We start from the raw sequence: 12,753 nt of genomic DNA, 5'->3' as shown, positions 1-12,753 counted from the left end.
ATCAGATTGTATACATCACTGTTACAATACAGGTCTTTTTCTAACTCTTGTTTCCTGTTGGATCTTTGAGGATGAAATGAATATATTGTTTTCGCAAAAATCAGGTGGCTTATCTCGAAGAGCAATCTAACTATTGAATACAAGAATTACAATATCATGCAGTTATGCAGTGACCCCTTGCTAAGTCACAGGTGTCGGGATCCAAGCAAAAAACTTGACATATTGGGTGTAACAGCTTACCGAGGGGCCTCGTGAAAGGGGCATTCAATCATTGAAAATAGATAAAAAGCATAACATAGGTTTATTTACCCCTATAGTACGTTTGTGTCAATAAAAAAAACATCCCAGCTTTATCGATGTCAACGTTGTTAGATAATTTCACATATTTTCTGTTCAGTTTGCCTCTTGGTCAACTTCGAAAACTAATTTTCTCAGCTTTTCTTTGACTGCTAGATCACGTACAACCCTTGACTTGATTTCACCTATTTTGATACAGTCGGTCACTGTGAGTTTTCACATACGGACAGACTGGATAGCTTTGGCTCACACATGCTGCTCACTTGAGAACTAGAGATCAGAGTGATGGATTCAACTCATTGTAGCAAATTTTATAGTATCTAGCATCTTATTAGCTCTATGTTTAAAACAAATTTATGTTTGATATTGTGTGTTGCAGGTGACAAGTCCTGATGATTCAGAGCCACCAACAATACAAGGACTGGATGAATTCACATCTAAATTAGGATCTGATGATGCCAGGGTTCTTGTGGATCTTCTCAAACTAGCCGTAGCTGATAGAGCTGGACCACATGGCAAGGAAGCTTTGTCATCTGTGTTGACGGCACTTGGAAAGACGTATCCTCAGGTAAGTGATGAACATGTCATTTATATGGCATGCTTGAAGTACAACAAATAACACTACTACATGATTACAACAATCAACAAATATGTCACTGATTTATTATAGAATTGTGAGCTTCCTCAAATACAATTACAGCATTTACATTGTACTCAATTGTAATTGTAAACCATACATTCTGTGTATACTTGAATTGAAAGTCTCGGAAATCAATTACATGGACTCACTTTCAGTTTTTTGGCTGAACCTTTTAAAGTAAACATTTTATTGAGGTTTATATTATGGGGACCGACTTTAATGAAATTTATTTATTGGATCACTGCTTATCTTGTAATAATTTGTTGAATCAGTAATTAAAAACAATGACAAATTGAATTCTCCATATCCACACGTGCATGCTTCGAGATACAAACATGTCACCGTACATACTGGTATGAAGTTCTCCACTTGAAATACTCATGTGTTTATTATTCACAGGTTGCTGACATGCTTTTAGAGTTATGTGTGACTGAGCTGGAAGATGTTGCCACAGATACAGAGAGTGGTAGGACAGCTATGCAGCCTGTAGTACAGGAAAGTAGTCATCCTTATGTAGATGATATATCAACATCTGGACAAGTCAAAATACCTGGTAAGATGTATTCCTCTTTCCGTCTAATTCACTCCCTCTGGTTTCCAGTGATCTGACAAGGATTTAGGTTTATTAATGACACCATGATGATATTTATAAAGATTACTCAATACATGGAAAAAATTTATTTGTTTGACCTATACTCCTTGTGTTTAACATTACATCTGAAAATCTGTTTTTTGCTTACTTATCTTGATATTTTATCATATCCCTCAACTTTAGATTCTTTCAGGGCTATTTTATGTATTTATATATAATGGTTTTCATTTATATTTTATATACTTTCTAGTTATGTGATATAGTACACTATTAGAATGAAGTTTTTGTCTGTGTATAAGCTTGCATTGAAACTTGTTTTATGTGGTTTTGTCATAGGAGCTGAAGCCCTGAGAATTGAGTTTGATCGTCAATGCTCAACCGAAAGAAGACATGACCCCTTAACAATCATGGACGGTGCGGGCAGAGTAGTGTCAGTGAGATCAGGTCAGTGTGAAATGTCATTCTAGTGAATAAAGTGAATCTTTATCTTAAAAAACAGCATGTGAAATCAAAAGTGTGGTTTACATGATTTGATTTTGTATTCTGCACAATCTGATCAGTGATTTTTTTTTTTTTTAACTTGGACATGTTTAATTTCATCAAATGAAGCTGATCAAATAAATTAGATGCAGTTTTGTCAATAAATCTGATCGATATCTGTAAAGTGGCCTTTAGTTGTCTGTTTATCTGTATCTCAACCTCTCATAATATAATCTTTACTTAGGCCGAGAGTGGTCTGATTGGTCCCAGGAATTAAGAATCCCCTGCGATGAGTTGAAATGGAAGTTTACCAGTGACGGTTCAGTTAACGGCTGGGGATGGCGGTTCACTGTCTTCCCAATCATGCCGGCCGCAGCTCCGAAAGATCTTTTATCAGATAGATCTGTGTTGTCTCGGCCATCTATCGACTTGGTTACATGCCTGTTGGATATCCGTTTAGAAAGTGCCAACAGTCATCGTATCATGCCAAGGTTGGCAGCGGCGTTAGCAGCGTGTGCTCAGCTTAGCTCACTTGGTTAGTATTTAATGTTATGATATCTTCATTATATTAACATTACACAGTGTTGATGCGGAATAGTATGATAGTTAAATGATTCAGTGTTCTGATTGTCTGTGCAGTTATCATGAATTTAAATTTATTTAATCTTTATTTTAATTTAAACTTCAGGTTTTTTCATGAAAATTGAGTGTAACAAAAAAGTATTATCGGTACATGAGATTAGAAGAACAAAACGAATGCATTAAATTTGTTTGATTATAATTTTTTTTAAATTAATTTTCTGACAAAAAATTGTAAAGACAAAAATTCCTTCCACAAGCTTTTAAAAATAGACAATGACTATTAAAGATTCTCTGTAAATAGAGGATAGAGAATTTTACTCAAAACCTTTATACATATATTTATACATCTACATGTATAATGCATAGTTCTGGCTCTTGGTACAGGTTGAGATTGAATGAAAGAAGCACTTCCAGCAGATAGTCAAATGTAATTTTTACCTTGCCTTAAATTTTATAAAAGATGTATTGTTGTTGACTGTTATTATTTATCACTAATAATGAATAATAATAGTGAAAGCGTCTCTCTACAAAACAGGCATTAGTAAAGTACTTTTAATGAGCCTTGCTGTTAATATCATGAATAATCAAACTCGTATCTTGTTTTGCTGTGTTTTTCAGGAGCATCTCAACGTATGTGGGCATTGCAGAGATTACGTAAACTGATAAATACTGAATATGGAGCGGCATTGAATGTAGACGCCATAATTGGTGGACATGATATGAGTGATGAATTGCCTCACCCCATGACAGTAAGTCTAACTCGCATTATTTCATTAATTTTGTTTTTAATAGTATTTTTCAAACATTGTGTATTGTCTGTACAATGGCAGACGTGATCTTGTTGGGACCGAGAGAACACTAGACTTGTTTCTTTGTCATTGCATTCACTGTACCATTGATCATGTGTGATAATAGTTAGGAACAGTAGACATGATGGGTGCAAATGAAGTACATAAACAAGTTGCATGGCTTTTGTTCTAAACAATATCTTGGGAGCAATTTGCACCCAAGATCTATTAGTTGTCATTTTGTTATGCACATTAACATGCAATATTTGACTATAATCTATTTGAGCTCAGACTAGTAATACAACTAGTCTGAGATTTGAGAAGCCATTCTAATGGCTCATTGTATAGGGGTTAAAATTATGTTGTTTTTTGTAACACTGGAGAAAGTATTCTTTTTTTTTAATTTTTCGTAATTTTCAAATCTTACCTATGTTAATAGTTTTATTCAGTACACTAATGTTATATGCTCTGCTGTTTGCTGTTATTAAACAAATGTCCAATTGTTTCAGTCATTCAGCGGTACAGCACTGGCAGCTCTTGTCAAGGGATTACCAGAAGCATTACAGAGACAGTATGACTATGAAGATCCTGTGGTCAGAGGTGGTAAACACTTGTTACACAGCCCATTCTTTAAGGTTAGTAATGTAATTGATTCATCTTCAGTGGTAGATCTATCTCAGTGGCAGTGATTACCTTGATTGAAGTAATGACAGTTGTTCATACATTATTTTGTAATTGAGAAGAGTTATACATTCACTTGTCTATCACTTACACAAATCCAACCCAGAAGAGTCAATTATAACTTTACCAATCCACACTGTTTTAAGGCCATTTTATTAGCACAGTTATTTTCAGCTCCCATGCCACATTTTGGTTTATTGGTGTGTAATATGTACCAAGAATACTAGATTGGATGCACAGTAATTTGATAAATATTCTGTATTCTCATAGTACATGCACCATATTTGCACCATTAAAGCACATCCCAAATAAAGCATATAAACCAAAAATCACATTTGTATGCAGTATCATTAAATTTTTTACTTATTTTGATCATAGAAACAACCTTTATAATGTACATAATTGTGGTCCATAACCGTCTTACAGGTACTGGTAGCCCTTGCATGTGATTTGCGATTGGATGCCTTAGCATGCTGTGCCATGTCTCATCGCTGGTCTTGGTTCCGGCGTTACTGTACGGCAGCCCGGGTAGCACAGTCTCTTGAGAGGCGTACTCCTCTGCCGTACAGCTTCTTGGAAGAGGTAATGAAGAAAATCAAGGAGATATCAGCAGATGGAGAGGACATATCTAAGGATCATGAAAACCATCACATATTTCAAAAAGAGCATGATGAACAATTATTACTCTGGATGAACCGGTGAGTCAGGATATTCACATTGTTGTAACACAGTATCTGCTCAATTCTTTATATTTATAACGAAATAATTAACATTCACATGATATGCCAAGACTAGTAGAAATAATTTGCATGTGATTCTGTAGGACTGTTATTTAATATCCATGACTCAAATATCTCACTGTTGAAACGTGTGGAAATAAGAATCAATGACAAAAAACTCTCAAAATTGACAAAATGGCTATCAAAACATTCTTATATTGAAATTTTGGTACATTCTGAATTGAGTTGTCTTGTTTGCTGTCCACTAAATTAGTACTTGATATATATCCCAGCTCCGAACCCAGTGTTAAGAAAAGAAATTGGTATGTCATCTGTTAATACTAAGTTATTTGTATTCATAGGAGAGCTGATGATTGGACGCTATCTTGGGGAGGTAGTGGAACTATTTTTGGTTGGGGACATAATCACAGAGGACAGTTGGGTGGTGTAGATGGTGCTAAGGTCAAATTACCATCACCCTGTGAAGCTCTGTCCACTCTAAGACCAATACAGATAGTAGGAGGAGAACAGACATTATTCTGTGTTACTGCAGATGGAAAGGTAATGTTCCTAATTTAAATGGTACAGTGGTTGGTATGTTCACCTCGCACTGGGGAGGTTATGGGTTCGTTTTCCAGATCCCAACTGTTTACTCAGCAGTGTAAAACAAGAGTACAGTCTATCCTGCCTTCCAAACACACATTACTATGTTTGGGAGATCGGTTTGCACATGCATTGTATTAGCATCTAAGACAAAAATATCCAGAAATGATTTTTCATTCATCGTGCATTTAAAAAGAAAGTTATTTTGTTGGACAAAATGGATCTAATTTCTCATTGGTTTATTTTTTGAATGGTATCAAAAGTTGCCTTTGGCGTTCAAAGAACACAGAGAATGTTCTTCAAATATGGGCAAATAGTCAGATTCAGGTGACAAATACTACTTGTAGAAGCATAAATATAATCACATACATTTACATTTTAGGTGTATGCAACTGGTTATGGTGCTGGTGGACGACTTGGTACAGGAGGGACAGACTCTGTGTCCACTCCTACACTCTTGGTATCTATACAACATGTAGTTATCAAGAAAGTAGCTGTTAACTCTGGCGGTAAACACTGCTTAGCTCTGTCTCATGAAGGGGAAGTGTATACTTGGGGTGAGGCAGAAGATGGCAAGTTAGGACATGGAATCAGATCGTGAGTATCCTGTCAGCAATCATTCAGCTCTCATGTGGAAAATAACTTGTGATGTTTCTTTCTTTCATGTCATAGGGCAGAAACATGTATCTGAGGACTTTTTACCAAGAGAAAAATAAATACAAGAAACAGTTCAAACAAACCCTATGAACATCCCATGATCCACACCTCCTATATATATCGTTTATCATCAGCTTGCTGTTGTGCTCTATTATGGCATTATAATTGGTTTTACTAAAGATTGTCTATATCTATCTTGTTGTATAAAACTAGTATTTGTGTGTTACAACGTAAAATCTGTCTGTCCTAATTTACTTGAATTCAATTCATGCTCATGAACTAATTTGATAATGCACTAACTATTTCTCACATCTTTCTGAGAAGTAGCTATTATGTTCTCTTTGTACATATTCCCCTTAGCTTCGTAATAAATCTCATATTAGCATGGACATCCTTAGCTTCCTAATCAATCTCATTATAGCATGTACATTCCTAACCTTTTGATTATTCTCATTTGCATCTAGACATCCTTAGTTTCCTAATCAATCTCATTCAAATTGCATGGACATCCCTAGCTTCTTGATATATCTCTGATATTCTGATCCCTTAATCAAATTCTGCATTGTTTTATTGCCACATAACCTTAACCATGCATGTTCACCCTATCCTATCCCCTGCTTGCTTTTTTTCAAGTAATGTTTTTTGAACTATACAGTTCTTTCACACCTAGCCATTGTGATCGACCACTAGTTTTGGATTCCCTGCGAGGTAAGGAGGTCGTTGATGTGGCAGCTGGTGGTGCCCATAGCGCTTGTATCACATCTAATGGTGAACTCTATACATGGGGAAAAGGAAGGTATGGACGTTTGGGGCATGGAGATAGCGAGGACCAGCCTCGTCCTAAACTAGTGAGTATATATGAATTATCATATACCTTGTATTGCCCAGCCTCATAACGCTATGAGAATCCTGGTGGGCGAGCCGTGCAATAATTTTTCATATCACGCCCGGGCCCCGTTTACTATAGTTGGTAAACGCGTCTATTTCCTAGAACTACTTTCTGTTTATAAACAACACATGTGAGATTATTGTCTGCGCTTCAATATTGGCTGACGATATTATTCACTGAATGGGATATATATATCGAAAGACCAGTTGGACTCATTAGTACCCTGATGAAAGCCGGCATTCCACCACAACCAATCATAAAGATAACTGGTCACAAAAACGTGTCAAGTTTACAGCGCTACGATATTGTCTCCACGGAAGATCATCGGCGCATTTCAGATATTCTTAGTTGAGCTACGCCGGAATCTAGAACTGTAAACCAAACTGATTCTTGTCAAGCAATTGTTTCTCATTCACCGACTACAGTTTTCGTATTTATTACTGTTGAAATATTGTTATAAATTTACGTTCATTTGCTGTTTCATTAAAATGTAATTTGTGTATATAATTGGCGACATTCGTTTGTGTATTGTGTGAGAGTTGTTGACGCATTTGCGTCATTTAGAATCCCTCGTATAAATCCGCACCAGTAAAAAGGCCTGTATCGAAACCCGGATTAAATCAAATACCGGTAGGTTTTTTTGGGGGCCAGATGAGCAAATAATAACATAACTAAGGACTTTTTTTCTTCATATAAGGTATATGATATAACCTTTATGGACTGTATATGGGTTTTGCTGCCCTCGATCGTACGGCTTACGCACCCTAGCAAGCTCGGGCGCTTCCGCTGCACGACCTTGGGCCGCAAAAGCCGTATCCAGTCCATAAAGAATAATACCCATGCTCCCTCAGCACCAGTTAACTATAAGAATCACTTCTATATGAGTAGTTATTATTACTGATCGAATATGTGCATTTGTGCTGCAGTGCAGGTCTGGAGAACATATGCCCAATAATCTCCTTGTGCAAGGGAACTCACATCCATATTCAATGTTTTATTTCTCGTACTGGCCATCTTGAACTAGCTAAGCAAAGATCAATGCTAGTTTCATTGGACTTTAAAATAACCTGAATGTAACTATTTTAACACATCAAACAATGTTAGCAGGCGATGTGTTGAGACATGTATTGCAATTCATGTGAAATTTAAGGCATTGAAGCTAGAAATCATACTACAAGTATAGTAGTAGTATTTACTGTGTAATATCTTTATGCAGACAAAAATTGATAGTGATTGTGTGACCTTTTCTTGTCCCAAGATGAGAGAGCTTCTCAAATATTGGATTCCTGGCACACACAATTTCAGGTTAATGCAATGTCTGAATTCATTGTAGGTGGAAGCTTTGAAAGATTATCGAGTAACTGATGTCGCTTGCGGTAGTGGTGATGCCCAGACACTATGTCTAACGGACGATGATTGTGTATGGTCATGGGGTGATGGAGATTACGGTAAACTAGGTCGTGGTGGCAGTGATGGATGTAAAACCCCACAGAGAATTGAATCATTGGTAGGACTGGGCATATGTAAAGTAGAGTGTGGATCTCAGTTCTCTGTAGCATTATCAAAGTCTGGTGCTGTTTACACATGGTAAGATTTGTATAGGAACATGACCACTAATTAGTCCCCGTTCGGACGCAGTCCGAAAACGGGGACTTATGTTTTGCCCTGTGTGCGTCCGTCCGTCCGTGCGTCCGTGATCACCTGTATCTCAAACATGCATGGACCGATTAAGTTCAAACTTCACTCATACATCACACATTATATGGGACATATGCACATGCATTTTTTTCATGATCCGATTAACGATAGCCGAATAGCGGCCATTTTAAGGCCGAAAATGCATCAAAATCGCACATTTTCACCATTCCGGACCCGGATCTCAGTTATGCATGGACGGATTTTGTTCAAATTTGGTACATACATTAAACATAATAGGACCTTGATGCACGTCATTTTTTTTTTGGATCGGGTTCGAAATGGCCGACTGGCGGCCATTTTGTTTTAAAGAATTCAGTTCTGGATCCGTATCTGAGACATGCTTGGACTGATCGAGTTCAAACTTCACACACACAAGGTACATCATGTCACAAATATGTATGTGCATTTGTTTCATGATCTCATTAACGATAGCCAAATGGCGGCCGTTTTAAGGCCGAAAATGCATTGAAATCGCACATTTTCACCATTCCGGACCCGGATCTCAGTTATGCATGGACGGATTTCATTCAAATTTGGTACATACATTAAACATAATAGGACCTTGATGCACGTCATTTCTTTTTTCGGATCAAGTTCGAAATAGCCGACTGGCGGCCATTTTGTTTTAAAGAATTCAGTTCTGGATCCGTATCCGAGACATGTCTGGATTGATCAAGTTCAAACTTCACACACACAAGGTACATCATGTCACAAATATGTATGTGCATTTGTTTCATGATCTCATTAACGATAGCCAAATGGGGGCCGCTTTAAGGCCGAAAATGCATTGAAATCGCACATTTTCACCATTCCGGACCCGTATCTCAGTTATGCATTGATGGATTTTGTTCAAATTTGGTACATACATTAAACATAATAGGACCTTGATGCACGTCTTTTTTTTTTCCCGGATCAAGTTCGAAATGGCCGACTGGCGGCCATTTTGTTAAAGAATTCAGTTCTGGATCCGTATCCAAGACATGTCTGGATTGATCAAGTTCAAACTTCACACACACATGGTACATCATGTCACAAATAGATATGTGCATTTGTTTCATGATCTGCTTAACAATAGCGGAATGATGGCCATTTTAAGGCCGAAAATGCATCAAAATCACATATTTTCACAATTCCAGAACCGGATCTCAGTCATGCATGGATGGATTTTGTTCAGATTTAGCACAATGTGTTGTACATATGCAGGTGCATTTCGGTCATGATCTGCTTTGAATGTATATGTCACTCAAATATGAACGGAACGGGGACGTGTCATTGACAATGACTTGTTGACTTCAAGTTCTTTGTTGTACCCCAAAATGAGAACTACTAAATTGTTGAAATTTTGGGAGATTTGAACAACCATTTCTCTGTTATCCTGGCATGCATGTGATTTTACTGAGGGCTTTGGCCCTCATCATCTTTGATTTTGGGCCTCTATAGAACTGTTTCATTTCATTGAAAATTTTATGTCGAATTACCAGGAAATACATAGAAATATATAGTGAATGGAACTACCATGTTTTGACTTCAAATTGATCAAGTTTTACACTATTGAGAGTACTAAACTAGCATGTCATTATGCAGTGTACATTTACTTAAATCTACATATGTAATGTTTGTACAGGGGCAAGGGTGACTACCATAGACTAGGCCATGGAACAGACGACCATGTGAGGAGACCCCGCAAAGTAGCTGCTTTACAAGGAAAGAAAATCTTCCATATTGCCACAGGATCTCTTCACTGTGTTGCCGTCACTGATCAAGGTAAAGTTACATTCTGGGAACATAGTTTATAGTATGTATCCTGGACATGCAAGGTTTTGACTGGATTGTCTTAATTGCGTACAAACTCTAAATACTTTGTGGTTATTAAGAGAATACTGCAAAGTATGCACAAAGGCAGTAAGCCTGAAACGTATTCTTGTGATAACCTTATTATTATATATCTTTTCTCTACTTGCAACGATAATTTAATGAGATAACAGCCCGAAATAGCTTTGAAAAAGGTTTGTACTGTGTGAACATTTGCAATTAGTGATGGAACTCTATTACCGTCATATGCTATAGTGCTTGTGTGTTTGATGTAAACAGATGAATTCTATTGTCAGATGTTTTTTCACCATTTACCATTGGCTCTTTACCTCATCAAATGTTTCTATAGACACAAATAAATTTAAAACATTATATGGTGGTGTACTTGTGACATCACATGTAAAGGGTTGATACATTTCAGAGGGAAACCTAAAACAGAGAAATCCATTAGTTTGATGTGTTTGTATGTTATACTGTAAAATACTTTATTTTCGTTTGGAATTAATTTTCACTATTTTTGTTTAAGGAATGATCCAGTCAAAATAAAATCCAGCGAATATACCCTTTTTTCCTATACTTTACATTCAACTCGTCAAAAATCAGTGAAAATAAATTCCATACAAAACAGACCAAAAGTCGTTTCAGTGAAAATTAATTACAGCTAAAATAAAGTATTTTACAGTAGTCAGTATTCAGCCATGATCCAGTGAAACCTAACATAATTGTTGTTACTAGGTGAAGTCTATACTTGGGGTGACAACGATGAAGGTCAGCTAGGTGATGGAACAACTAATGCAATACAGAGACCAAGATTGGTTACTGCTTTACAAGGTTAGTACTACATCTATTCTGTCAATCCAAACTTTCATTATATTCATTGTACACTTTAAAATAAAATCATATGAATAATAAATGCTAATTTCAACTGCTGACCATTTGATCTTTCATAAAACCTTCATTATTCAAACTGGACAGAGCCAACTCTGTTGGATATCATATCACATTTGAGTGAACTACTAATAATATATCATGGAATCATTTTGATTGAACACCTTCTCCTCCTGCTGCTATCTCGGTGTGTAGTTTCTAACATCCATCATCTGGAGTGTTTTCCATTCATACATATTCACATAGATTATCATGTGTGAACATTCTACATGTTTTCTTTTGTAGGCAAGAAGATCACTCATGTGGCATGTGGCTCAGCTCACAGTCTGGCCTGGTCAACCAGTAAACCAGTCAATGCCAGTAAACTGCCATGTAAAGTGCCAATGGAATACAACTTATTGCAGGACATCGGTATTTCTGTGCTGCGTAACCGACTAGTCTTGCTTCATAATTTCTCTGAACTCTTCTGCCCGTGTATACCCATGTTTGATCTGCAAGGAAAAGCAGAGGATTCTGATGGAGGCCCATCTGTTGGTATGGATGCACTCAGATCATTGCTGGTCTCAAGTGGAAAGGTAAATATTGAAGCAAATATGGAGCTGGCTTGGCCCGTGTTCTTAACGTTCTCGTGTGTGTAGTTTTCATGGCCACTTTATGAAACTTACAGTGACACAATACTGATAAAGTTGTGCCACATACAATTCGGTTGCTAAGCAACTACTGTTTGCCTTGGACTGGCTGAAAAATCAGTATTGTTAGCATTAGGTGCCTTCCAATGATCATAATATACATTCTCAAATTGATGTCAAATTTGTGGTCAGTACCTAGATTACCCAGGATTATACATTCAATATTTCCTTTGACATGTGATTCTGTTTTATAGGAGGCTGCATTCCGAAAAGTAGTGCAAGCAACTATGATTCGTGACAGACAGCATGGTCCTGTGATTGAACTAAACAGAATACAGGTGAAGAGATCACGTAGTAAAGGTGGCATGGCCGGTCCAGATGGCACCAAATCAGTATTTGGACAAGCTTGTTTCAAACTTAGTAACTTTGCTTCTGATAGTCTACTTCTACCACATCGAGTATGGAAAGTCAAATTTATAGGTATGTCTGACTCGCTGTTTTATTGATGCGCTTGAAAGGAATAGTATTATTATAACTGCAAATACAAGCATTCATTATATTTCACTGATATCAATCTGAGAATATATATATTCTCACCAATTTGTCAGTGAGAATTTGCTAAACAAATTTGGATTCTCGCAAACTAAACTGTGATAATTTTAAATCCTGCCTCACAAATTGGTGACAAATTATATAAAAATTCTCACCGAACTGTGAGTAGGTGACAGTTTCTCAAGCTCGTCTCACAATTTCTGTGCATAGCATTCCATTTTATGATAATTGCTTTAAAACAGATGA

At 36.8% G+C, this 12,753-nt stretch overlaps 1 protein-coding gene across 1 annotated transcript in view; it reads left to right on the top strand.

The window, feature by feature from the left end:
- Window positions 1-12,753, top strand: part of LOC100373582 (E3 ubiquitin-protein ligase HERC2-like) — a 78,491-nt gene that overhangs the window by 61,206 nt on the left and 4,532 nt on the right. Inside the window, exons 56-70 of the mRNA XM_085498050.1 lie at window positions 677-865; window positions 1,337-1,490; window positions 1,866-1,973; window positions 2,254-2,544; window positions 3,210-3,340; window positions 3,889-4,014; window positions 4,487-4,758; window positions 5,142-5,340; window positions 5,765-5,979; window positions 6,710-6,887; window positions 8,262-8,515; window positions 10,251-10,390; window positions 11,174-11,269; window positions 11,612-11,901; window positions 12,210-12,435. Of these exons, the coding sequence (XP_085354176.1) occupies window positions 677-865; window positions 1,337-1,490; window positions 1,866-1,973; window positions 2,254-2,544; window positions 3,210-3,340; window positions 3,889-4,014; window positions 4,487-4,758; window positions 5,142-5,340; window positions 5,765-5,979; window positions 6,710-6,887; window positions 8,262-8,515; window positions 10,251-10,390; window positions 11,174-11,269; window positions 11,612-11,901; window positions 12,210-12,435 (2,869 nt within the window). The remainder of the gene's footprint in view (window positions 1-676; window positions 866-1,336; window positions 1,491-1,865; window positions 1,974-2,253; window positions 2,545-3,209; window positions 3,341-3,888; window positions 4,015-4,486; window positions 4,759-5,141; window positions 5,341-5,764; window positions 5,980-6,709; window positions 6,888-8,261; window positions 8,516-10,250; window positions 10,391-11,173; window positions 11,270-11,611; window positions 11,902-12,209; window positions 12,436-12,753) is intronic.

Source organism: Saccoglossus kowalevskii, chromosome 4, assembly GCF_978046115.1.
Source record: "Saccoglossus kowalevskii chromosome 4, keSacKowa6.1, whole genome shotgun sequence".
Classification (NCBI taxonomy): Eukaryota; Metazoa; Hemichordata; class Enteropneusta; family Harrimaniidae; genus Saccoglossus; species Saccoglossus kowalevskii.
The sequence above is the reverse complement of the archived record's forward strand: the minus strand, read 5'-3'. Positions and strand labels throughout refer to the sequence as shown.